At 39.3% G+C, this 25,486-nt stretch overlaps 3 protein-coding genes across 8 annotated transcripts in view; 1 reads left to right on the top strand and 2 right to left on the bottom strand.

Moving 5' to 3' along the window:
- LOC136239570 (coiled-coil domain-containing protein 103-like) overlaps positions 1-1,956 on the bottom strand; it is a 2,072-nt gene extending 116 nt beyond the window's left edge. The window contains exons 1-5 of one of the 2 annotated variants that reach the window (XM_066030322.1): positions 1,697-1,956; positions 1,416-1,640; positions 294-350; positions 204-243; positions 38-153 (exon numbers count right to left, since the gene is read on the bottom strand). In XM_066030322.1, coding sequence (XP_065886394.1) covers positions 38-153; positions 204-243; positions 294-350; positions 1,416-1,640; positions 1,697-1,833 — 575 coding nt within the window. In that variant the 5' untranslated portion in view covers positions 1,834-1,956. The remainder of the gene's footprint in view (positions 1-37; positions 154-203; positions 244-293; positions 351-1,415; positions 1,641-1,696) is intronic. The other variant, XM_066030321.1, reaches the window with a different exon arrangement.
- Positions 1,865-3,987, bottom strand: LOC136239566 (uncharacterized). 2 transcript variants are annotated; one of them, XM_066030318.1, is made up of 5 exons: positions 3,829-3,987; positions 2,286-3,647; positions 2,165-2,237; positions 2,029-2,115; positions 1,865-1,979 (listed from the first exon to the last, which is right to left on the bottom strand). In XM_066030318.1, the coding sequence occupies exons 2-5, from the start codon at positions 3,597-3,599 to the stop codon at positions 1,969-1,971; spliced, it is 1,485 nt and encodes a 494-aa protein (XP_065886390.1). In that variant the 5' UTR covers positions 3,600-3,647; positions 3,829-3,987; the 3' UTR covers positions 1,865-1,968. The 2 variants fall into 2 exon arrangements, with proteins under 2 accessions (XP_065886390.1, XP_065886391.1); XM_066030319.1 differs by having other exon boundaries at positions 2,165-2,228.
- On the top strand, positions 3,912-25,486 carry LOC136239564 (uncharacterized). Of its 4 annotated transcripts, none has more exons than XR_010693518.1 (22): positions 3,912-4,068; positions 4,337-4,722; positions 4,771-5,051; positions 5,099-5,297; positions 5,754-5,856; positions 5,901-6,075; positions 6,279-6,352; positions 6,401-6,459; positions 6,510-6,642; positions 6,692-6,754; positions 6,818-6,884; positions 6,958-7,069; positions 7,118-7,211; positions 7,845-7,940; positions 9,122-9,391; positions 14,869-15,127; positions 15,171-15,290; positions 15,339-15,398; positions 19,160-19,277; positions 19,792-19,946; positions 24,829-24,928; positions 24,972-24,990. XR_010693518.1 is itself a non-coding variant. In XM_066030314.1 (22 exons), the coding sequence occupies exons 1-22, from the start codon at positions 4,011-4,013 to the stop codon at positions 25,465-25,467; spliced, it is 3,063 nt and encodes a 1,020-aa protein (XP_065886386.1). In that variant the 5' UTR covers positions 3,912-4,010; the 3' UTR covers positions 25,468-25,486. The 4 variants fall into 4 exon arrangements, 3 of the variants coding, with proteins under 3 accessions (XP_065886386.1, XP_065886388.1, XP_065886387.1); XM_066030314.1 differs by lacking the exon at positions 19,792-19,946 and adding an exon at positions 25,304-25,486 and having other exon boundaries at positions 24,972-25,043; XM_066030315.1 differs by lacking the exons at positions 3,912-4,068; positions 19,792-19,946 and adding exons at positions 4,075-4,211; positions 25,304-25,486 and having other exon boundaries at positions 24,972-25,043.

Here is a 25,486-nt window from a genome sequence, read left to right as displayed (position 1 = left end):
ATATGAACATTACTGCTATAAGACAAGTTTGTCTCACCTTACCTCTTTCTTTTCTTGTTGGGATAAGAACTTTACTGATAAATTGAAACGCTGTGAACTGGATAAAATCTCTAATATTGAAACTATATGAGCCGAGTGGCTATTGTTCCATTGCTGTGCAGGGAACAGTGTTATGTAGTTATTGCCATTTTTTAACACCTCACTTTGTTCAGCACAGTTACTAGTTCTCCTAGTATCCCCATACTAAGAATAACATATTAGTTGATCATGTAACCAAATGGGTGACTACTGACCTGATCTCCACACTGAAGAATTTGTGTAACTGTGCAGGGCCCATATCAATCAGTAAACTATTTGATGTAATGGAAACTTGTTAATAGACTAATTCCTTGTTCCCATCACCCGCTCATGTTGCCGTATTACCATAATACCATAATACTGAGGAGGGCATACCCTATAGTGTGAAGTTATGATGTAACAACAAGGTGATGTGGTTTGTGACATATGAGCAGCCATAAAGTGCCACCATATTTGCAAATGGGCTGGCAAGAAATGCCTACACAGTTGATGAAGGCATGCTAGAAGTTCAGTGAGAAACTCTGAGAACTCGAGTTAGTTTGGTTGCTGGCAATGTTGTCATGTATGTCAATCGATATTATGCTCAATTAATGATATCATTAATAATAGAAAGAGAAACAGGTGAACTCGGAAGTGTTACATCATAACTTCACAATACACTCTTCTACAGGAGAGTAGGACACTCAGTATATGAACTCTTGTAGAAATACTATTTTTGTGTTCAAGATCAAGACACTCTAATAGAGCAATCAGGTCTGCTATAACATTATTAACTGGGAGGAATGCGTTATCCAGGAGTGGTGGACACATTATATTAATACTTGAAATTCTATCATAATCCTTTCAAACGTCCAGTCTGTTGTTTGAAACTACTGTCATTTTGAAGGATAGGTAAAATAGCAAAATTCTATTATTGAAACTAATAACCGTCTGCCTCACTGCCTGATTGCTCAGGCGTGGCTTCCCCTGGCCTTCAATTAAAAATCAAGAGTCTACCATCACATACTTGTGCCGGATTATGAGAGAATCAGGTGTAACCAAATGGCTGCACATAACTCATACAAACTTTATTGCACTTCGTACGATAGCTGCTTAGAATACTTTTGTCAACCTCTCAACTAGCAGACATTATTGATAAAACAAGAATATGGATTGGATTCGCTGAAATACTACATTCTATCTGCACAAGTAGGTGATGTCAGACCAATACGTTCTGATCTAGTGCTGGGGGTGGTGACAAGGGCAGTCCATCTAGCCCGGGGAAAAAATAAATAAAAATAAATCAAAGGCCAGCTTAAGGTGATGGGAAACAAGGAATCTTAGTGACTAGCATTCACCTGTATTTAGCAGCCATGTCTTCACCAAGTGTTCTCCACTGCCTCAAAAACTCTTGACAATTTCTGGGTTTGTTCTCGGCCACCAGTACGCCCCCATCAGTAGAGGGAGGTGTTGGCTGAGTTCTTTCTACAGTACTTGCTACATTCCATGGCTGTCGTCCTGGCGTTACTCCTGTTAAATCTTTCTTTTCCAGTGGCTGAAGATGAGCCGCCTTTACAATATCCCTAATATAACACACAACGCACTTTGCAATTGAACGACCATGTAGCACTGCACATACCGGAATTCTTCATAGCTCGATACTTTCTGTCTGACTGCGCGAAACTTCGCCTCGTTTTCTCTCCAGTAATCATCATCTGCCTGCACCGCCGCTCCCAACTCTTTGCGTAACTTATTCACGTCAATTTCTTCATCCATCGCAAGCCGTGTGTTCGATTGTGGGACCCGGTTATAACAAGCGCGTATTATATAAAATAATTATTATAAATCACAAAGTTATTTATGCAGGTTATATTGCTGCTTGTGATGAAGTGGATGAGATTCCTTGACTGACTAGCTATCACCTGTTAATGGCCTCCAATAATAAACATCACAGGTTACATACACACACACCTGTGGTATTTGAGGACAATACACTGAGCTGATGTTTCAGCTGATCTCTCTCTGCTGACAGCTGGGATACTTGCTGCTCCAATATTGCTGTATAACACATACAATAATATCATATGGATTGGTAAAGTGGTCTTACAGAATTTCTGCTGCCAACTGTGATATTCTTTCTTCAACAAAATAATAAGTTCCTCCTTGGACAACTGTTGAAGCTATACCAATACTACTATTCAATCACTTGTAATGATCATAACACTTACCATATCACTATGAGCCTCCATTAGTTGATTAGTGATGTTCTTTAACGGCTGCTGTTGATTGGAGTGGTGATCATCAGAATTAACAAATGACTTGATCCCATTCATGCTTGCTGACCGGGTGGGCGTGGCTGCAGTCTCAGTGGGTGTGGCTGCACTCTGGCTAGGAGTGGCTACAACCACAATTGTGGGGACATTCGCAGAGCTAAGGGGATGTGACAAAGTTGCTGATTCAGAGTTGTTTTGAAATCGTTCCTGTGGTGGCGGATGATGTTCAGGAGATGGTACACGATTGGCATCAATAAAGTCAGAGTTATGTATCTTCAGTTGACTAACTGGAGTCTGTAGTCCAACTATACTATCATCAGTGGATGCTAATCCACTACTCTGCATTGTTGATGAACTGTCCGTGATGTCACAAGCCTCTGGAGTCTTAACAAATGCTACGTCACTTGTGGACATTTGTTGATCAGAACTAGGTTGTTCAACATCACTGACACTAGTGGACATCACTGAGGTGCTAGAGCTAGAGGCTGATGCTTCCTCTCCTTTGACAGGAGTTGATGTCAGAGGCCATCTTTGTACTCGTACCTTTGATGACTTCCGTTGAGGAACTGCAGTAAAGTTTTCGTGACTTGATCGTCGGTAGTTAGCCTTAGGTGTTGGAGAGAGTTCCTTGGACACTGCTTTCTGTACACACTCGCTACTAGCTGACTTGATCAGCCTGCCATTAACCAATCCATTGTTGATGTTCTCTCCACTAGATGATCGGCGCAAGTGTGCCCTGATTGGTTTGTGAGCTGTTGTCTTCTTCCTTACTGTACTACCTGCTTCACTGCCGAATGCCTTCAATGGTTGTGACGGAGTCTTCTGACCCTTAGCAGTCAATTGTCTGAGTTTAGCATTGAAGGGTAAAGCCTTCTGCATAGCAGGTGTACTGGCTTTTTTAAGAGGAGGTGGGGAAGATTTAAAGAACTCTTTATGCATAACTGGAGAGTGTGGAACACTCCGGGACCCTCCTCCTGAATGTTTGTGAGTTCTCTTTGGAGGACTGAGGTCAAGTTCTACTTTGTTGGCTTGCACAAACACACCATGGTTTTCCTCACATTGGAAATAATGTATTCCAAATAGACAACCATCGTTCTTTCCCGTAGGACCATCTAATTCAATGCCACACCAGTGTCCATCTGCAAATTCTGGTACTCCATAGTAACGTAGTGTACCACGTTTATCACACTTGTCTGATCCAGAATGATAAACAACTCTCTTGCCAACATCAGCCTGACATAAGGGGGGTCTGTCTGTTGTATCCGTCATCACGTGATGTAACTAATTGTACTGTGGGCGGGTAAATAAAGGGCGGACCTGATCAAAAACAATAACAATGTTTTGTGTTATATGTGAATGATTAGACATATCCAACTAAACATCGTACTAACAGTAAACGATTATCAAATTAATAAAAGCAAGGTGTGAACACAGCGAACATCACAATCAACTACTCTATACGACAAAGGAACAACACTAAACTACACACAACTCTTACCTGTCTTGTCACTGAGGTGAATAACACACACAATAACTAATGGAGCTTCCATAAAAATTTGAATATCAAACAATCATAGCTGGCGCCTCATTTTTCGAATCAATTTAGAATAAGCGCTATCCCGCGTCAACAATTATTGTGGTGTCAAAAAAAAAAAAAGCAACCGGAGTGTTTTGAGGATAATGACAAAGTTATTGCAACTAATTCTGCTCCTTCTAGTCTACTTAGTGGAGAGACAAGGTCGGGTGTACTGTAATTGTGTTGTTTATTTTACTGGAAAACATGATGCGCTATTAGTGCGCGAAGCCCTTAGGGGCAGCACCCATAGTTGTCTTGTAGTCATACAGAATCCATTCCGATAGCTCTTAGCTATGTCTAGTAGGGTAAGTTATGCGGATGTGGTGGGCTTCTGTGTTAGCTTGTTGTCATTAGCACCTGTAGAGTAACGGAACACTAATAAGGCGTGTATTAAGTGTTTATTATTGTTATTGTAAGTACTTGATTACAGCCACCCTGATTAAACATGATCCGCCACAACAAACTGTTCTCATCACTGGAGCTGCTGGCTTTATTGGTTTCCACATGAGCAGAAGATTACTAACAACAAAACCATTGTATCGTCTAGTGGGGCTCGATAACTTTGACCCTTATTATGATGTCAGTTTGAAGCACAACAGAGTTAATTTGCTGCGTAAAGAAGGGATAAAGTTTCACAGAGGAGATGTTTGTGATGAGAGACTACTAAAACACATATTAACTGAATACCATGTCACCATGGTGATGCACTTTGCAGCTCAAGCAGGTGTAAGACACTCAGTTAATGATCCATTAGCTTATATCAGATCTAATGTGGAGTGTTTTGTCACCTTACTGGATACCTTACAACATTACCAGGTGTGCTGTATATGTACCCCTCAATGACATGTTACACTGTCATTATAGGGTGTAAGGTTGTTGTATGCGTCATCGTCAAGTGTGTATGGTAGGGACTCCCCCTTGCCATTCTCCACCCAACACGGCTCTGGTTACCCTGGTAATCTTTATGCAGCCTCTAAACTATCCAATGAAATGTTTGCCGACACTTATTGTAGTGAGTATGGGGTGAAGTCTGTGGGTGTACGCTTCTTTACTGTATACGGTCCGTGGGGCAGACCTGATATGGCTGTCTACAAGTTTGCTAAGAGAATTACTGCTGGAGAAGCTATACCACTGTTCCAGTCAAGGTATAACCCGTGTGTGTATTGTTGTATTGCTAGGTGTTGTGTTGTAGCTCACATGAGCCACTGATGAGGGACTTCACCTATATTGATGATGTAATAGATGGACTGGTATCCCTGACTGAAGTGTTGCTAGAGCAACACAATAGTGTTGAGTGTGGAGTAGTGTATAACCTTGGGTATGGCTCTCCTGTTGCTGTGGATACTATGATCAGCTATTTAGAAGAGGAGTTGGACAAGAAAGCTATAGTGGTAGGTGTAATGTATTTTGTAGATTGGACTCACGGACTGGCTCCATTGTCAAGTTACAACTGCTCGTACTGCTCTTCCTTATAAGACACAGAAGATTGTATATGCACTATTTTATTAGAATACATAGCGGTAGTTACTATTGTGCTTTGTTGCTAGCAAGGATTTACTTTAGTTACGTAGTCAGTGGTGTGCACTCACCATCCGAACTGTGCAGAAATAGCTATAGTTCAACTACTGTCACATTTTGTAAGTATTCTAATAATTTAATTCACATAATGACCTTCGTGATGAACAGTGCCAGCAGTTGTGGCTCGATAATGGTGTCTCGTGAAGAGCTAGATGCTGTCTGGATTATTGTTAAGAAGCTCCAGTCTGTGAGTCCAGTCCACAGATTGCATATACATTATGTTATAATTTGTGTTGGATTTATCAAGTATGGGTGACCACTCATATTAGGAGAGATTGCCTCTTCCACCATCAGAGATGTTAGCAACATTTGCAGACATTGAAGATTCACAAAGATCATTTAATTTCCACCCTACAACTAATCTCAGAACAGGTTAGTGGGTGTGGCTGATCACATCACATGATCTGATCTTATAGGGATCAAGCTATTCGTACAGTGGTACAAGGATTACCATGGTGATGAGATGAGGTCCCAAAGCGAAGGTGATGAGACAAAATACTCCAAGTCAGATCTAGATGTCATGTTATTGAACAAGAAGGTTGACCAGAGGAATGTAATCTTCCAGCAACGTATTGACCAGCTCAGGAACAAGTGTGTATCATGTGATCCTGTTGTGAGCTCATGTGATCCTTTTGAATGTGTTACTATACAACATAGGACAGAAATATTTCTCCCAAACTTGATAAGAATAATGAATCCCTTAACATTTTTAGTTGGTTCACTTAATCATGTTACTTAGTAATTCAACAGATTCCTAGACATTTACATTACACAATGAAGTACTGTCTTCTCAGGTATTTACAGTATGCTGGTCAGAATGATATCACTCTACCGGATGTTAGTAAGAAGGGATACATCTTCTACCCTGGTATGTACTGGTTACTATGGTGATGGTGATGTAATGGTGACATCATAGGACGGCAGTCTCCAGGCAGGGTCATCATGAAAGCACCTAGTTATAAGGGACACATTGAGGTAGACATTATGACATGGTTACTAACTATTCTAGTCATACTGTTGACCAGGCACTGAAGCGTCGCTGCTCCCAGACAGATCAGTGTGTTGGTTTCAATACTGATGCTGAGTTCAAAACACTAATTCTGCCAGAGAATGAGTGGGTGAAAATGGAGGGAAATGGAGCTGGGTCATATGTGGCAAGTGAGTTACCTTGTTCTCCATTATTAGCTGTTGTTATGGTTACTGGTAGATATCGATATGTGTGCAGCTGATCTGCATGATTGTCACAAGCATTCCCAGTGTGTGTACAAAGGTGTGTTGACTTGACCCTTCCCCCCACCTGTTGTGTCGTTATGTGTGTGCTTATGTGTACCAGGTCCTGCACAATTTGAGTGTAGATGTTTGAATGGGTACCATGGCAATGGCAGGCAATGTGTTAGGATGTAAGTGACATACACATGTATATACACTGTCACATCTTGTGTTGTAGCTACTTAATGTACTCCCACACATTAGATACAACAAAGACACTGCTGGATGGATACAAGAGGAATCTCAGTTAGCTGACTACATCGACAGTGTGGACTGGACTGGAGTGCTGAAGGGAAGGAAGTTCATCTTCTTCCAAGTAAGCTAAGGAGTTCTCCATTATCCATTACTGGTAACACTACAATAGGGATATGATAGTCCCGGAGGTGACTATTTTATTGTACCACAACATAACACCTCAGTTGTCATGGACGTCTGTCTGAATACCAGCCATTGTATTGGTGAGTAATTGTACACTGGAACCAGTGGAGACCTAGACACTTTGTTAAGGTCCCAAACTGTTCCATTAATACATAAATTTACCTTGATAATCAGGACATCTTGATAATCAGGACACCTTGATAATCAGGACATCTTGATAATCAGGACACCTTGATAATCAGGACATCTTGATAATCAGGACACCTTGATAATCAGGACATTTTGATAATCAGGACACCTTGATAATCAGGACACCTTGATAATCAGGAAACCTTGATAATCAGGACACCTTGATGATCAGGACACCTTGATGATCAGGACACCTTGATGATCAGGACACCTTGATAATCAGGACACCTTGATAATCAGGACACCTTGATAATCAGGACATCTTGATAATCAGGACACCTTGATAATCAGGACACCTTGATGATCAGAACACCTTGATGATCAGGATACCTTGATCATCAGGACACCTTGATAATCAGGACATCTTGATAATCAGGACACCTTGATAATCAGGACACCAGGACAATAATTGGTTGGTCCTCTACATGTGGTTGATACATGACCAGCTTGGAGCAAGTTCCACTGTATAAAAACAGATTGTGTCAACTATATGTTACTGACATCGTTCATTGGTGTTGTTACAGGTTTCAATACTAATGGTCTAATCAAGTCAGTGATCAGGCCACCTCACTATTGGTACTACTGGACCAGTGCTAGTGATCAAGGCCTCTATGTGTTAGGTGTGACTGACTGACTGACTGACTGACTGACTGACTGACTGACTGACTGACTGACTGACTGACTGACTGACTGACTGACTGACTGACTGACTGACTGACTGACTGACTGACTGACTGACTGACTGACTGACTGACTGACTGACTGACTGACTGACTGACTGACTGACTGACTGACTGACTGACTGACTGACTGACTGACTGACTGACTGACTGACTGACTGACTGACTGACTGACTGACTTGGGGCAAGCACTTGGTCAGCTGTTTGTAATTGACATCTCTAAAGTACACTTCATGACAGTGTGGTTGTATTGTGTAGCAGTGATCATGGAGGTTTGGGCTTTCTTGTCCAAAAGTGTTACCCAGAAACCTTATCCTTCATAACAGCTTGGCAGTATCGTTTAGACATGGCCAAACCCAAAAATGTCTTCAGAGCAACCCCAAACCTCTCCAACAAGTTTCTATAATTTTTTTTGACTAAATTTTCTACTAACTGAGCCAAGTGTAACTCTAATACGATTAAGGCCATGGGTTTGATTTCTTCACTATTCAACATCACTCCAGCCTGATACGTGCCTTTTTGCCATTTGCAGCAGCTACAGTGCATGCGTCATGGACTTACCTTTGTCCTCCTTTGTGTCCCATTTCTTTCTGCACTGCCGTGTGTGTATTGTAAGGTGCAGGATGGCTTCAGTGCTTTATTTTCTGTAGCGTGACTGGATTGATCGCAGAGGTACTTCTTGTACTGTTCTTTATTACTAACAACATATAACAAGTGGAACACAGCCGGAAAAAAAAAGAAGCACATTGCCCTTTAGTAGTAATAGTTGGGGTGCACCTTCAGTTGCATATTTGACTGACCATTCCTAATCCTAACCTCCTTTGATGCAGTATGAGATGGTTTACTAGAGTAAACAAACAAGTATAAGGAAAATTTACATTTAAGTAGGGATCATAGAAATAGAAAGCAGTTAAACAAGTCATCTACACGTGCAACTATATTTTCAGCCGTGGCTGTATATGTTACAACTGAAGTGGTGTGTGTAGATGAGCTCACTTGTTTCATTGTTTTTGTTTCTCTGCTCAAATATGAAATTTTCCTTATGTACATAACAATTATGCACAAGTGCTTACCCCATATCAGGTTACTATAGCAACTGTTGTTATGGTGCCACTGTATAGATTACGACTACTGCAGTCTCAGTGAAGAAGTATGTCCTCTACACTCCCAGTGTTGGCGACATTCCCCAGGCAATTACAGCTGCTCATGTGATCAAGGCTACAAGATGACAAGCTCACATGATGAATGTATTCCTGATCATGTGATCACTAATGTGGATCATGTGATCACTGATGATGTTACTATGGGTCATGTGATCACCACTAACCCCTTCCCCTTCGCACCCTCTACTATACACATCATATTATCTGTTGATCATGACCACTTTCAAGGTGAGTAGTCATCTAGAGGAAGAAGTATTCATGGTTATTGTATGTCTTACATGTTATATACTTCATTGTGATGTGGGTCATGCCAATGTGGAGAAAATGAATGTCGTGTGATCTATTAATGACGTTATGGTGCTAATAATTACGGTAGTAGCCATATCACTATAGTAACCATATCACTATAGTAACCGTTATTACTTGTAAAAGTCAAGGTAGTTTAAAAGTTTCACTGTAATGGTAAAAGTTACAAAATTGTTATCCTTGTCAATTGCATTGCATCCTAACATATCCTAGAATGGAACATGTGAGGTATACAGAAGTGTACAGTTAGTCCCCTAACACAGTGGGTTGCTGTGTTTGGTGGATCATGGATCAATGGATCATGTGATGAGCATATCCTACTACTCATTGGAGATGTTTAATAAGTATTGTGTCAGCCGGTGCTGTAATATACTTGATATATTAATATTGAGAAAACACTCCACACTTTAGGTACACTCGCTTCATCGCTAAAACACCGCTAAAACACCCACGCACCATTCCAGATTTATGGATTTAGCTAGTGACAATTGAAGGTAAAGCCGTGAGGCACCGAGTAGCTAGCGTGAACAGCACATTAGTACTAGGCTTTGTAGATCATGTCTACTACACTTGATCAAAGCAAAGTGAGAGTCAGTGATGTATTATAGCCAGCCAATGCCACCATGCAGGTAAAGTCGTGAGGCACCGAGTAGCTAGTGTGGACAGCACATTAGTACATCTACCCTTGATCTGAGAGTCAGTGATGTATTATAGCCAGCCCATGCCACCATGCAGCTGTAATGTGTTCAGTTGGTTACAGCAGTAAGCTACCTGTCAGTGTTTCATTACGAGGAAGATTTAATAATTGCTATTATCCAATGGATGTGTTGGGTGAAGAGCTAAGAATAAAGTGAGCAATTATTAGAATAATTATAGTAAACAACATTTCAGCTAACTAATAACAAGAAAGGAGACACTACAGTTGTTGTTATTACTGTGACAAGAAATTCAGTTGCTCATGCTGAAGGCATCTTTCAACATCTTGCAAGCTCTCATGCGCAGGTATAAATGAGCTACCCTGGCCATCAGATGACAAGCTTTCCTGTTCAGGATCTTTGCTTCAATAAAGATGAATTAGCTCGCAAATTATTTACTTACTTAGAATGTGTGAAGTTGATAAAAGACTCTTCAAACACCAGCGTAACCATGACTACTGATTTACACATGTACCATTCTAATAAAGCACCAGATTATGGTCATATACTATGACCATAAACGGTCGTAAATCTGGAACGGTACATTGGAATTTTAGCAATGAAGTGAAGTGTATTTGTCATCATTGTATATATATGAAGTATATTACACAATACTTATACAATGGGTAGTGGGATATGCTCATCATGTGATCCACCAAATACAGCAGCAGGAACTTGTACTACAGCAAACCTACAAGTGATGATGAAGGTTCCCATTAAAGGAGGTGTAAATACAGTGAGCAAGTGTTTGTTTCTTGGCTGTTTCAAACATGTAAACACTAATCCTTGTCACTACGGCAGTTGTGATGGTACCACTCTCATCAGAGACTTTAAGTCATAACCACGGGGATGTCGAGGAGTGACTTAGAAAAGACTGCTAATCCAACTTTGTGAACATGTTACCAGGGGCGTACCTACCATGTAGGCAGGTGAGGCAGCTGCCTCACCAAATATTAGTAATTGAAGTGAGAAGCTAGTAGTGGACTTTTTGATACTTGAAACTTAATGTTACAACAATTTATGTTATTTAGTGCAACTTACCATGGAAATTAGTACCAATCCATCCATAGCAGATTACCCTCGGTACTGCTTCGTTACAAACAACAGTTGGCACTTATTAGAATTTTTTGAATGGTTAGGCAATTCTTTTTTTTTGTTACTAAAAATGGATGATCAGAGTGAGGACCACATTGAGTCACAACCATAGGCGTAGCAACCCGGTGGAAAAGGGGAGCTGGAGCCCCCTTGTGATTTTATGATTGTAAATTCAAAAAGGTCGAGATACTCTAATAGAGCAGTCACTTACTCTAATAAAGTAGTCGCAGTATTCAGAGAAGCAGTGTGGCAAACTATGAAGTTGTGAATAAGGATTTTTATGTACTTTATCAGTGATACAAATTATTATTTAGTGGAGGGCAGCCATTCTTAGTAGGTTTTGACTTTTTTTTTGGCTCTTTAACACTAAACTAGAGCTGGCCCCCTATCTAAAAATATCTTGCTACGCCTATGGTCACAACAACCAAAAAAGAAGCACCAAAAGACTATCCTACATTTATGGGTTGAGTTTAGTTAATTCTAGGTATTAATTTTATTATAATCAATTCCAAAGTATTCTATTATAACCACACCAATGCTAGTTTGCATATAATAGGCTAGTAATAACTAACTAATCTAGAGAATAGCTTTGCCTTATAGATTAAGTAATGCCCTTTATGCTTGTAGGGTCTGCTGCTCATTCTTCTCAGCCTGAGTCAACACCTGAGCTTTAACCAAGTGCTTCTTTGACAGTTCAAAACTCCAAGGGGGTTACAGAAGGTATATAAGCTATTGTACATTCAGCTATTGTACATAATAATTGTATTAATTTTCCAGTGCACATTCTTTGCAATAATTATTACCATAGTATGACTAAAATTGCCTCCAGATTCAAACTTGAAACACCTAATTTTTAAAAATTTCCTGGGGGAGCATGCCCCCAGACCCCCCTAGAAGGCAAAATGCTTTGCATTTCGCAAAGTGTGCTTCGCACACTGTGTGGTCACTTCTACTACCCTTAGCAAAATCCTAGATCTGCCCCTGCAGTCTGCCTCACCTATTTAAAATTTCTGGTTACGCCCTTGGTTACTATTTATGGTTATGTTACTATATATGGTATAATGAAATATGAGCTTTGATAGAATGAAGCACTACAACTTCACTTCAGTAATCTTCAGTAATGTTGGGATGTTACATGAGTATTGCCACCCACACAGTAGACTTTACAACCTTCCCCATTACAAACTGTGTTCTAATAGTATTTTACAATGTGTAGACTCTGGCTTGTTATAGTAACAATAGTTGAATTATTTTGTGTATTCCATAATAAAAACCACAAGTGAATTTCAGTGGATCATTAGTCTCACCCCTAACCCTAATGAAACAGTCAAGACCAGTTATACAGTTAAGTCACTAATAAACAGTTACGGCCGTACTTTACTAGGATACCAGATTGCTTCCTCTGTTTGATGTGATCAGAGGGAGGGAGTGCTCCAAACTGATGTTAGGTTGTAAAATAACTGGACCAATTCATACACATCTTCCATCAGTCACTACTAGCTCATCCTTATCTTTAAGGTCTAGTAGAAATGTTAGTAGGTTATTCAGCACGTGCTGGGGAGAACTTGTACTATATTTGTTTCATGTGTTGGTCTCATGTATGGTTGATCATTTCCAAGCTGTGAAGACCAAGAAATGGCCACATTAAGGAGGAGTGTGGATTGTGTACTGTTGTTGTGAGGATTCACAAGAGTAGGGACTATAGTATGTGTGTGTTGAGTTGGATCCTCAAAACATTTAGCAAGTACACAGAAAAATTGGAATTTTCAACTAGAGTAGGGACTATAACTCATCGATAAAAAGTAGTGAAACAAGCTGGAGAAGTTAAAACGATAAGAAGTGTTATATCCCTACTGTGCATTTCCATTATGGTATCTTGAGTACAGTAGGGATATAACACTTCTTATTGTTTTACTGTGATTTAATATCGTGCACTACTCCAACTTGTTTCCGTACTTTTTATCAATGTGCTATGGTCCCTACTCTAGTTGAAATTCCAAATTTTTCTGTGTACCTGTTTGTTAACTTTTTTTTGTAAATAATTATTATGACTGGTGAACCCACACATACCGCATCTGAAATGGCACCACGCGCCCCAATTATCATCTGAAAAGTGAAGTATCCATTACGCTTCGTTGCAAGTTATGTTCAACCCGTTACGCAGCTTTTCGAATCAAGAATTGTTTGAAAAGCACCTCTGCAATCCATGTATACCGAAAGAAAGAAATAGTGCCGTGTACCCCAGTTATATCAATTATTGTCTGAAAAGTGAAGTATCCATTACACTTCATTGTTGGCTATGTCCAACCTGTTACACAGCAGTATAAATCAAGGACTGTTTGAAAAGCACCCCTACTATCAAAATATGCCACTATGACAAATACAGACAATTTCCGTTATGAAGGGAAGCCATCATGTGTTATTTCCAAATTGACACTTCGCTGTCAGCAAAGATGAATGGGACACAAAGGAGGACACTGTTAAGTCCATGAAAAAAGCATTGTATGTACTACGGTATACCAAATGGCACCTGTCGGGCCGAAGCAACGTTGAACAGTGAAAATTTTAAGCCTGTAGCCTTAGCCATTATCGAGTTATGCTTGTCTGAAGGCATCAGTCCGTTGTGCACCTATCAATGTCAAGCCCCACCTACCCCAGGTCGGGCAGAGGTGGGGATTGATGGGGATTTGCAAATGCTAGATGACAAATTTCCCACCCCTGGTAGTTTCAAGTTACAAATCCCCTACTAATTTGTATTATTTATCCCGGGAATCACTAACAATATGGCCAAGTATGGCTATTTGTGTTGCAAATGCCCCTACCCTGGGGACGAGTTTGGATGACAAATCCCCTACAAATCCCCTTCCACTGCTTGACCTGGGGTAGGTGGGGCGTGACATTGATAGGTGCATTACTCAGTCAGTCAGTAGAAAATTCTGATAAATAAATTATTTTTAAGCAACTTGTCAAAAGCATTTCGGCTCAATCTGAAAGCTTGTTTGGGCTTAGTTTCACCAACCCAAATCGTCATTAGGGGAAATTGAGGCTGTTTTTTTATGGGCCACGCCTACTCTTTTCTGGTCCCTACTATACAGTACTATTGTACTGTATGATAACTCATGGATGCAGAATTTTGAAATTTGGTTCACTTGTAGAACTGCTTGACCTGCTAAAATATTTCAAACTCTTTGTTCACATTTCTGACACATTCTTTATAGTCAATCCAAATTTTCACTATACATTTTGTATAGGGAAGCTGTAGTGTCCATTACAGCCCTTCCCTAACTTGTGATGGAGCCAAACCATACATGTCTTCTTTGCTGTCACCACTTACTGTATCATCTGGTTGGCTAAAATGTTAACTATCTTGAAAGAAAAGTCACTTTTAATTTTTAGCTGTTTTTCAGGATCCAGCTCAACTTGTACATACTATTCCTTGAGACTGAAATGATATTGATCATACCAAATCATGTACCCTTGAGGCTCATTGTAATTACACTGGAATGTTTCCAGTCACTTAACACTCAGTTCCTAATAATGTTGTGGATGGTGTCATTTAGTGATATAGGAATTTCATGGTGTAATCCAAGACATTTATGATGTCCACAGGTCTACTAGCTACGATGAACTCAATACTCCAACACTGCACTAATCCAGATCAACTACACTTCCATATTGTGCTTGCCAGGCAGCCACGCCTACTGCTTGAATCCTACCTCCAATGCCACGCCCTCTTGTTGCCAGGACAAGTAGAGGTTAAGGAGCTGAATTCTGATTGGCTAGATGGTCAGGTGAAGGTACATTCAAATGTCAAGCTAGTTGGTAATCTTGCAAGTCAAGCTAACTTTGCTCGTTTCTTTTTCCACCGGTAAGTTCCCCTTCTAGTAGTGATCACATAATACAACTAGTAGGTTATTCCCGTCCCTGACACGTGCTGTATATCTGGATGTTGATGTCATTGTACGAGAGGATGTAGCATTACTATGGCAACAGGTGATGAAGAGTGACAAGTTGATACAAGTGGTACAGAGGTTAGGGGCGGGGCAGCATGTGAGGTGGGTGTGATTGTGTTTCTTTAGATCCAGTCCATCATATGGGAACATGTTTAGTGACACAGTGAAGGGGTTGTTTGAGCAGAGGTGTGTGTGTGTGTGCGTGCGTGCGTGCGCAGTGTAGTGTGTGTGTGTGTTGTGTACTGTGTGTATGTGTGTATAGTGTAGTACAGGGGCAGAGAACAGCACTCAAAAGTCAGGGGGCAAGTCATGTGGGGTGTCTGTAAGTTACAAAGCATTTTAAAATCATTAACTGTATCGTAGTGCACAGAGCACACTAGCGTGCAAAGTATTTCAATACTAGGATGGTCTGGGGGCATGCTCCCAGTGAAAAATTTGAGATTTGAATGTTTTGAGATTGAATCTGCGAGTATTTTCAGTGGTGCGTGTACTTGAATATGGCAATGACTATCATTAGATACTGTACAATTGATGCACCAGTAATTGAAGGCATTCATGCTCTTGATTACGTATAGATATATGTGTTAATGAAGACATATTGAATTAATTGTATAGTAGGATCAACTTATGACTTCGCCAAATATTCTATTAGAGTAGTTAGGTGACTGCTCTATTAGAGTATATTGATCTTGTGCACTCCCAGCACTGATTCATGCAGTACTCAATTCTTGCATAACTTTTATCACAAATCCCAGAGTAATGACTACAATAGTTGCTTTACTTTGGCAACTGGGCATTGAAAAAAGTGAGGGGGCACTGCCCCTCCGCTGTTGAAAGTGGGGTGGGGGGGGGCAGTTGCTCCCTCTGCCCCCCCCCCCATTTCTCCATCCCTGGTGTGTTGTGTTTGTGTGTAGTGTGTCTGGAATTGTAATGTCAGTCAATTCATTAAGCACTCATTTCCATATACTTAAAGCATAGCCGCGAGTGCTAATGAAAAATAAAATATGAGGTGCACGGCCTAGATGCTAATAAAGCACGAGGCGAAGCCGAGTGCTTTATTAGCATTGAGGCCAAGCGCCGAGTACTTTATTTTTCATATAGCACGAGCAAGGCTATGCTTTAAATGATTTATGGAACTTTCTAGTCGTGTAGCTTCACCATGCACTAGGACTCGTAATTAACACGCGTTGCACGAGTTATTAGCAGCCTGAATGCACACAAACTAGTTTAACAAAGTAACTCACACGTATTTCACCATAGTTTGGCATGATAGACATTCATCGTGTATTTTGGCAGGTTTTGCTCGTAACCCACAATCGATTTTAATGTGAGTCACATGGTGAAATATTTCTGTGATATCTCCAGGACTTGTCCGTTTACATTAACAATCGTAACAGCAACGTTACCTTCTCCCACCCATCATCAAAGCATTTAGGTATGTCTATAAAAGCAATCCAGTGGTAGAATTTGTATTGGCTGGGGTGATTGATCACTCAGCGCGGCGAGGCTATATTAGCCTTCATCGGCTTGGGTGATTAGTCGTACTGGCGTGAACCCCGCTGGCTATTAGCCTGCACTAGAGCATGTGGGCAACTGTGCTTTATTGCCCACAAAGAGTGCTTTATTGCCCACAAAGAGTGCTTTATTGAATGAATAAAGCACTCTTTGCAGTGCAATAAAGTACTCTTTGTGGTCGATGAAGCTGTTGGCCGGCTGAGAGTGTACTTTATGAAATTTAAAGTTCGCTTTTTCCTTTGATCTCGCCCACACAAAGTTCTATAACTTACCACAAAGACAATGACATATAAACCTCATTTAATAAGTACCAGATTACCATGCAGCCAGTCATGTCCAAATATCAATATGGAACACGTACTATTGACACTGGTGAAATTGAGAACACTTCTAGTTCACATGTCAGTGCTAAAAATAAGTGACCATTTTCTGACACTTGGCCAACCAAATCCTTTTTATTTGGGCAATATCTTAGTGGGTAAACCACTATAGTTTCTATATCAACCAACCAATGTGTCTAACACTAAATATTACTGATACACTCACTTGATATACTCCCTGTAATGGATACCTCCTAATTATGGACTCGATGCCATTGTCCAGTAACCTCTGTACAATGGACACCTCTTTATAATGGCTAACGGTCAACCTACGAGTACCCCTGCTATAGTTCCAAATTGCAGTTCCTCAAAGGCGATCCTCCACAGTCCACACTACTTAAGATACAAATACTAATTCACTAATAATAGCACACGGCTGGGTGCAAGTAACTGCAATAGTTCATTTGAAAGAGATCACATGACCCACACCAATTTATTAGAATATCATATTTTAAGAGGACTGTTGTAGAACATTTCAAGCAGAAATAAAATAAGTATGTGAACTAGGAGAATTAGCTGTATATTCTTTCTCTCTTATCCTATTGTGTGTGTAGTAACTGGCTAGTTAGCTGGCCGGCCACGTGTCTTGTGTAATCTAGTTTACACCTCGACCAAATTTTGGAAAATCACCCATATGGGTGTGCGTGAAATAATTAGAATTTTCATGTTTAGTGGGTTACTATTATGAGCAGAGCACAGTTATAAAAATATTTCTAGAGTTTTCTAGTAATTTAAGGTATTGAGAATGGCTTACAATCATTGACAAGTAGATTTGCACTACAAAGCTTGTTATTTGGTCATTAAATATTTTACTGTATAGTGGGAAATTTTCGAAGGATGAAATTTTTACAAAACTATGCAAAATACGATTTTCACGTTTTTTAATTCACAAAAGTGGGTAATAGCTATGTGTATACACTGAAATGATTTCACGATTATGTTTTCACGAAGCTATCATCACTCACGAAATTTGCGAAAGTTTCATCCCTCGAAAATTTTCGGCTATACAGTAAGTGTCAAATGCGCCCATATGGTTGATTTTCCAATATTTGGTCACACATATGGGCCCCAACAGTGTCCATTATTTAGAGGTTCCATAACAAAATTATCTAGATACCTAAATCACCTATCGTGAATAAGATTAAGGGGTGCTCTGTACAGTTCGTACAAAGCTTCCCAAGACATAGTCTGTTTTGCACTAAAATAAATATTTTGGTCACTTAATTAGTCTGTGACATGTTGACACATTTTAGTACCCATAAATTAGGTATCCCATAGCAACAAGCGTACGCATCTTGCTATTCTACACCCTCTCACTTAAATTAGAACTACTCCATCATTTTTAATCCAATGGACATGAAATTTTCATACAAGCTACTTTAGTAATTTTGCCAAAGAAGAGCGTTTGCCATTTTTAAATAGCAAGTTCAGGTGATGAACAACATGGAAGTAAAGAAAAGGATTTCTGGGAGTGTCAACCCAAAAGATAAATATGTGATGAATGAGAAGCTAAAAGACAAAAATAAAAACGCACAGTGGTTTGTGCTGTTTAGCATAGTGTATCATAAAAGTATCAAGGCTCTTGTGTGTAAACTGTAGGACTAGTTCTAGTATAAAGGGAAAAACTGTAACTCATGTTGTAAAGCAAATTTAGCAGTTGGGTTTGGACTAAACTGTGTACTAGTGTTAGCTTATATCCAGTAAAAAAGTACAGAACACTTGCTAAAACCATTCGTAAGTTATAGAACAAATTAAATTTCATGGAAGCCATATAAGTGGACTGTACAGAGCACCCTTAAACATAATCTATTGTAAATCAACCACAGTAAATCAACCACAGTAAATCAACTACAGTAAATCAACCACAGTAAATCAACCACCGTAAATCAGAGTGAAAACTTGTGGAAGGTGTCAAACTAGTTGGAGAAGTAATAAAATTTCTGACACAACAAACACTATGACTTTAGTCCTGTGATGTGACATCATTGTCGATTGGATATCAGTTTTACTATTATTTTATAGCCCGTAATAGTTGTCATGGTGACCACGCAGGTATGGATACAAGTTCAAGGATGATGATGCTTCATTTAATGCTGGAGTGTTTGCCATCAATCTGGAGTTGTGGGCTAAAGGGAACTACGTGGATGAGGCTCTCTACTGGATGAAACAGGTATAGTAGAGTGGAGGTTGTTAACAAGTAGTCTAACAAGAGTATATAATAGAGTGTATTATCCTGTGATTAATGATTGCATAAAGTAACACGGATATTTTAGTATTTGTTCATTTACATTGCCATTACTGGTTGCTGTATTTAGCCTAATTCGGCTACTAAACCAAGTGAAAACATAATAGCATTAAAAGGAAACGGCTTTTGTTAGAGTTCTTACAACCCAAGTGGTGTCTGAAGGTGTGGCAACACACTTGCTCGTGCTCATTTGTTCCACTGTTTTAAAAAGCGAGTTGAAACTACCTTGAGTCGAAAAATTGTGGATACTTAGTTAAATAACACAAAGTGTTGATAAGTACGCATTTCAAATTATACTTCCGTGTAAACAAACAGTTACTGAAATATCCGTGTTAATTCACACAATCATTATTTACAGGATAATACGCAGTTTGACACTGTTGGTTACTATTATATACTATTGGTGGAAGAATTACTAGTTAGCATGTGTTTACCATAGAGTCTGTATGATGGCTGTTTTAAGAGACTTGTAACAGTCACTCGAATGTTCAAAACTGAACTTACAAATTAAAACACAAAAGGCTTAACAACAACTGTTGCTAGTAAACCACATGTGAGGATACTGTTGTCTGTGGTTAAGGAATTTCCTGTTCGGTTAGTCACTTGTATAAAGAACCGTAATGACTGCTCTATTAGAGTATATCTCACATAAGGCAGTACTTGTTGTGCTCCTAATGGTGCCATACCCCCAATATTATTATGAAATGTTGTGATTACATACAAGTTGAGCAGTCAGTAACATTAATCAAGAGATTCAAAGTGTGTGCCATGTGGCCAAAAAAGTTATCACCTCACACCAAGGAGTGGATTTAGGGGGTGCGTAGAGGGTGAAGCCCCCCTATCCTCCCAAAGATAGTTGAAGCTACTGTACACTTACAGTTGCATCTAAACCATATATGGGCAATGAATACATAAGAAGAGAAGAGCTAATCTCTTCTAGGAATCAACAAGAGGGGATCAAAGGAGTATAAATTACCTTTTGGCCTCTGAGAAAATCTTAAAACACATTTCCAGTTTTTAGTTTCAGCCCTGAATCGCTCACCTTTGTTACAAGTTTCTTAGATAGAATCAATCTCAATTCGTTAGTGAACCTCTTCAACAACTATCACCCTCATCTGGAGACCTGAGCAGGCTTGGAATTTTTTGCCATGACAAGTTTACACAGTTGTAGAAAAGCATCCATAACTTTGCAACAGATGGGCTATAAAAAGAACTAGCTGCTATCTTACTGGGCATGACATAGCAAATTCGATAAACTATATTTCAAGTCTGTGCACTAAAGTACACAGAAAATATGGGAGTCAATGTTTCAAAGGAGTATTATGCTCATCAATCCTCTTGATATCAACGGCTTTTACTACCTTCCCCTTCACCCAATTACTAAAACTTGTATATCAATCAAAAGCTTAATCATCAAGGATTCCATTAAACATTATCCCATGTTCAAACATTGAAGTATGCAGATACTACAGTAGTTTGTATACAATCATGTGAGCCACTATAGTGGCATAGGGTAAAAAAACTGCTAAACATCATAGACTACTCTAATGGAACATTCATCATCAAAACTCAACTTTGACCTCAAACCATACTGCAGCATATATGCTGTTCCCTGTATATGAAAGCTAGTTACCACTGGTAGAAATTAATGATTTCACTTAGTTGAAATGGCTAACAGTACTTATTCAATAACAATATTATTTCCAAATTCAATCTTAGAAAGCTGAATTTGTTGTGAGGGGATGTCCCCAGAACCCCTAGATAAAGCATGTTCCTGATGCTCAGTGTGTTCCTCACACTACACTACTAGTTGTATCAACCAGTTGCCACATTTTTAGTCACTACTATAGATGCCCCAAGCTTAACATCCCCTTGGGAAATCCTAGATCTGTCCCTGCTTCACACCGTGTGTATATTGACAGGAAGAAAGAAAAATGTGATTTTCACGCCTACATAACTGCATGGTCCCGTCTCCAAAGCACACCATTTTGAAATAGCTATAAAATAATCCATACAGTAAATTTGATTAAATTCGCTCCAGCCATTTGTGAGATATGGTGGCCAAAGTTTTGTTGGGTCTTTCTTCTTGTTAAAGAGTCTATGAGGGGCCTTGATTATTCTTTTTGCACACTTTGCAAAAATAGCTATAAAACACAAGCATGTAATTCAATGTATTTAAAACATGTAATTTTATATCTGCCAAAGTTCGTAGAACATTCTATATAGTAGAACGGCTAGCCAAAAAAAAAAAATCATTCACTTTTTGATACAAGCACCAAACGTGGTACAATATTTACTTATTCATACTACTGTATTGCCTCGAATTATGGCCAGTCTCGTAAAAATGCCTGGTCCAGGGGTATACAGCATCATAACAAAAATAAATGTCAGGCTTCGAATAAATGCCTGGTCTCCAAATAAACGTCTAGTGCAGTCACGTCTAGTGCAGTCACGTCTAGTGCAGTCACGTCTAGTGCGGGCAGTGTTATAAACGATGAAGTGAAGAACGTTTTATAGAGTTCCTTTTAAGCTTGAATCTGTGAAATATGCTGAGGGAAACATCAAGGAGAGTCCAGGAGAGCACAACACTAAGGTATGAAGTTGACTCGTGAATGCTGATCAGGTATATAAACGCTGGTCTCATATAGTCACCGGTCTCGTTTAGTAGCCGGGGTAACTTGAAAGAAATGAATACCTGGGCTGTAATTCAAGACAATACGGGTATTTCATCAGATATGGTGGCATTAAAATTACATAGAAAATGTATTGGAGAAGCCATAAAATGTACAATAGTAAATACTGAAATTTTGTATCTACATAGACAGTTACAAGCAAGGGATGGTCATATCCAAAAGCTGATCAAGAAAGGTGTCCATCCTGGTCATTAGCTTTCCCTGTTAAGAAGCACGAAGGGCCGAGGTATACAAAGCCATAAAAGTGCAACATATTATTTCTATTGGGTGATTGCACCTGTGAATTAGAAATACATTAATGCGAAATAAAATACACTTGTATGGTTTCCCGACCTGCTAGCTTGTAACCTAGTTGAGGTTTCCAAATTTCCCCTAAGGCATTGTTTTTGATGTGGTACCGTATTTCAAATGATTTAGTATACCTTACTCAACTTCCATAGAAAATTTGGTACTTTTATCATAAAGTGAACGATTTCATCAAAACTTGTTGCTTAACTGCTCCACTAATATGTGACCATATTTTAGAAAACCATACATTTGGGCACAAGCAAAATTTGTGGAAAAACTCAATTGAAAATTTCAGAGATTTTTTTTAAATCAATTTTTTTGCACATTCTGATAAAGCAATTAAATTAAGGTGGCGCTGAAGTAATTATGTGAAGCCGTACAATGCCCATTTGTCACGATTAAAATTAGCCCACGCACTTAATTAGCTATTTTAGGGTGGTGGAGAACTCCGCTTGTGAACCATGTAGTCAAGTTTAAAGGGTGCTTCTGTAATGTTGTAGCTTAGCATGCCAAGTTCCGTGAAATCACCCGCTTTAATTTCGTGGCTATTAAACTCTGAACTTACAAGTTGAATTTAAAAATAACTCACCCCAGAAACAACTTAGCGCTAAGCCACCTTGGCTCTTATGGTTTCTCACCTTGTAGAACAAAATTCTATGGAATCCTTTTAACGATAACAACATGGAAATTGGTTAAAATGCAAACCCGCATTTTTCAACAAGTGATATCACGCCCGTCAACAACGAATCGCGAAAAATCTTTCCATAGCCCTGTAAAGAAACGCTTCACCAGTGCCTCTGCCAAATTTTGAGGGTCTATGGTACATAAATATGGAGTTATTTCACGAATTGTGAGACAGTGTAACTGGCCAGGGTGCGCTCCGTAAAGCAGTAATCACGCGATGACAGCTGGTGTTGTTCACCGTGAAGTTATTAGAGTTTTGACAAGGTGATGAAGTTAGTACGTGAATATCGTTACTTGTATCAGCAATAGTAGCCTGACAGTCTGATAGAGTTGGTTCTTTCAATATTTCGAAGCGCTTTGCTTTGTTCTACTGGTTTTCCGTGTTTTTTTGCGCATGGCCACAAACATGATGTCCCATTAGCCTTGTAAGGCTTCATTTGATTACTTCGGTGCCACTTTAAGCCTTCTTGCTATGAAATTTCACACCCATAGCTTCTTTTATCTAGGAGATATACTCAATTATATCAGACTATGTAGCAGTTTCACATTGCATGGGATAACAATTAACTTACAAATTGGGTGATTTGTTCATTTATAAAACCAAACATTTTCTTCTCTTTAGACTATAATACATGTGATTTAATTGAAGAAAAGCACTATGAGCACATGATTAAACTATCTAGGATCCCTTTTTATCCATTTTAGATTGTAGGAATGGAAAACTATGTCAACAAAGTGATTTGTCATCATTTGTCCCACCTGATCACTATACAGTACTATAAAACTGATATTGAAAAGTTAGTTTGTTATGTATTAGCATAAAATTAGCCATATCTTTGGAATGCTTCATTGTATCATCTCAAAATTTTCACACAAGGTGGATAACCACTCAGTGCTTCATTTTAGCAATAAAACAGAAATTTGACCAATGTGCCAAAATGTATGGTTTTCCAAAATAGGGTCACATATGGGCATTCCACAGCAAAAATGTGTGCCCTATTAGGGTATTACCCTATTAGGCATAATTCTGTCTTCAATAATCATTGTGTCTGTAGATAAGAAGAAATGTGGTAAAAAGAAACCCTAAAGTTGTCCTTGAGGCCGTATAGAGTACAAAAAGAAATAATTTCACACAAAACAGCCAAACTGTGAAAATGGGTGCAGCCTTCCATAGGCAGGGTGAAAAGGTTGTTAAATCAAAGATGATGGCCAAGAAATGGCTGCAGTGATGTTGGTGTTTTATTAACGTTAACATCATTGCAGCCATTTTTTGCCCCCAGGCTATTAAAGACACACCTTTTTCATAGCCTGACTGTTTTGTGTGGTTAACAAGTTCTTGAAATATTTCAGAATCTTTTCACTCAAATGTCTGACGCATTGTTGACAAGTTTTCATCATGAGGAAAGCCATAAAGTACAGTAACGACACATCTCTGTTCTTGACAACTTTACTATCACCACTAATCTGGTTGGGTGAATGTCTGTTTCCTCAGGGTGTTCAGTTCATCATGTTCATACCATAGGTAATATGCATACTGTGTGTGTGTAGTATGTGTGTGTGTGTGTGTGTGTGTAGTGTGTGTGTGTGTAGTGTAGTGTGTGTGTGTGTAGTGTAGTGTGTGTGTGTGTAGTATGTGTGTGTGTGTGTAGTGTAGTGTGTGTAGTGTAGTGTGTGTGTGTAGTGTAGTATGTGTGTGTGTAGTGTAGTATGTGTGTAGTGTGTGTGTGCATGTGGGGGTGTGTGTAGCATGTATGTAGTGTGCGTGCGTGCATTATTTTGGTTGGTTGGGACAGAATTTTCTCTCATCACAGAATGCTGATCGTCCCCTATGGCAATTTGGTACACAGCCGGTGATGTTAATGTTATCACATGATCACTGGGACCAGCTGGATCATCGGTGGAACATTGACGGTATTACTACCATATATGGACACTACTCAATGTGTTACTACAGGACTAGGATGGAATGAACAGATCAGTACCAGACAACTAGACACTGGATATTTGTTACACTGGAGTGGGAGATGTAAGAGTACCATAGTAACCTCTTTGTAATGGACACATGTCTCAGAACAAACCATGTGACTTATCTATTATGTGAGGAAGCATTTATTAAATAAACTTTACCATTTTAAGTTTTTGATAAACTGTCTAATATTTGTCGACAAAAAATTATTTATTGAAGAGTATATCTAACATACTATAGTATCTTAAAGTTGACCTCTTAGGCATGGTGTCCATTAATTAGGGCATTGTGTTAGTACATCGTGATATTGTGTATTACAGGTAAACCATGGTTGGAGGATGGATTATACAAGTCTTACTGGTCACCATATTACCCTATGGCTTGTAACCAACATGGAGTGTGTCGTCAACAAGACACTATGTACTATTGTGACTGTCACCATGGATACACTGGCAATACTTGTAGTGAACAACTACATTTTTAATTAATATTATTTCATCATT

This window comes from Dysidea avara, chromosome 11 (assembly GCF_963678975.1).
Source record: "Dysidea avara chromosome 11, odDysAvar1.4, whole genome shotgun sequence".
Taxonomy (NCBI): Eukaryota; Metazoa; Porifera; class Demospongiae; order Dictyoceratida; family Dysideidae; genus Dysidea; species Dysidea avara.
This window is presented reverse-complemented; position numbering and strand designations above follow the sequence as displayed.

Bases quoted from the DNA above. Each gene is read 5' to 3' on its own strand.
- LOC136239564 (XM_066030314.1), top strand. From the start codon at position 4,011: ATGACAAAGTTATTGCAACTAATTCTGCTCCTTCTAGTCTACTTAGTG. The intron at 9,392-14,868 runs GTGAGTAGTCAT...TGATGTCCACAG, and splicing joins TGATCATGACCACTTTCAAG to GTCTACTAGCTACGATGAAC. The intron at 15,399-19,159 runs GTGTGTGTGTGT...GTGACCACGCAG, and splicing joins AAGGGGTTGTTTGAGCAGAG to GTATGGATACAAGTTCAAGG.
- LOC136239566 (XM_066030318.1), bottom strand. From the start codon at position 3,599: ATGACGGATACAACAGACAGACCCCCCTTATGTCAGGCTGATGTTGGC. The intron at 2,238-2,285 runs GTAAGTGTTATG...GTATTGGTATAG, and splicing joins TGGAGGCTCATAGTGATATG to CTTCAACAGTTGTCCAAGGA. The intron at 2,116-2,164 runs GTAAGACCACTT...TGTGTTATACAG, and splicing joins CAGTTGGCAGCAGAAATTCT to CAATATTGGAGCAGCAAGTA.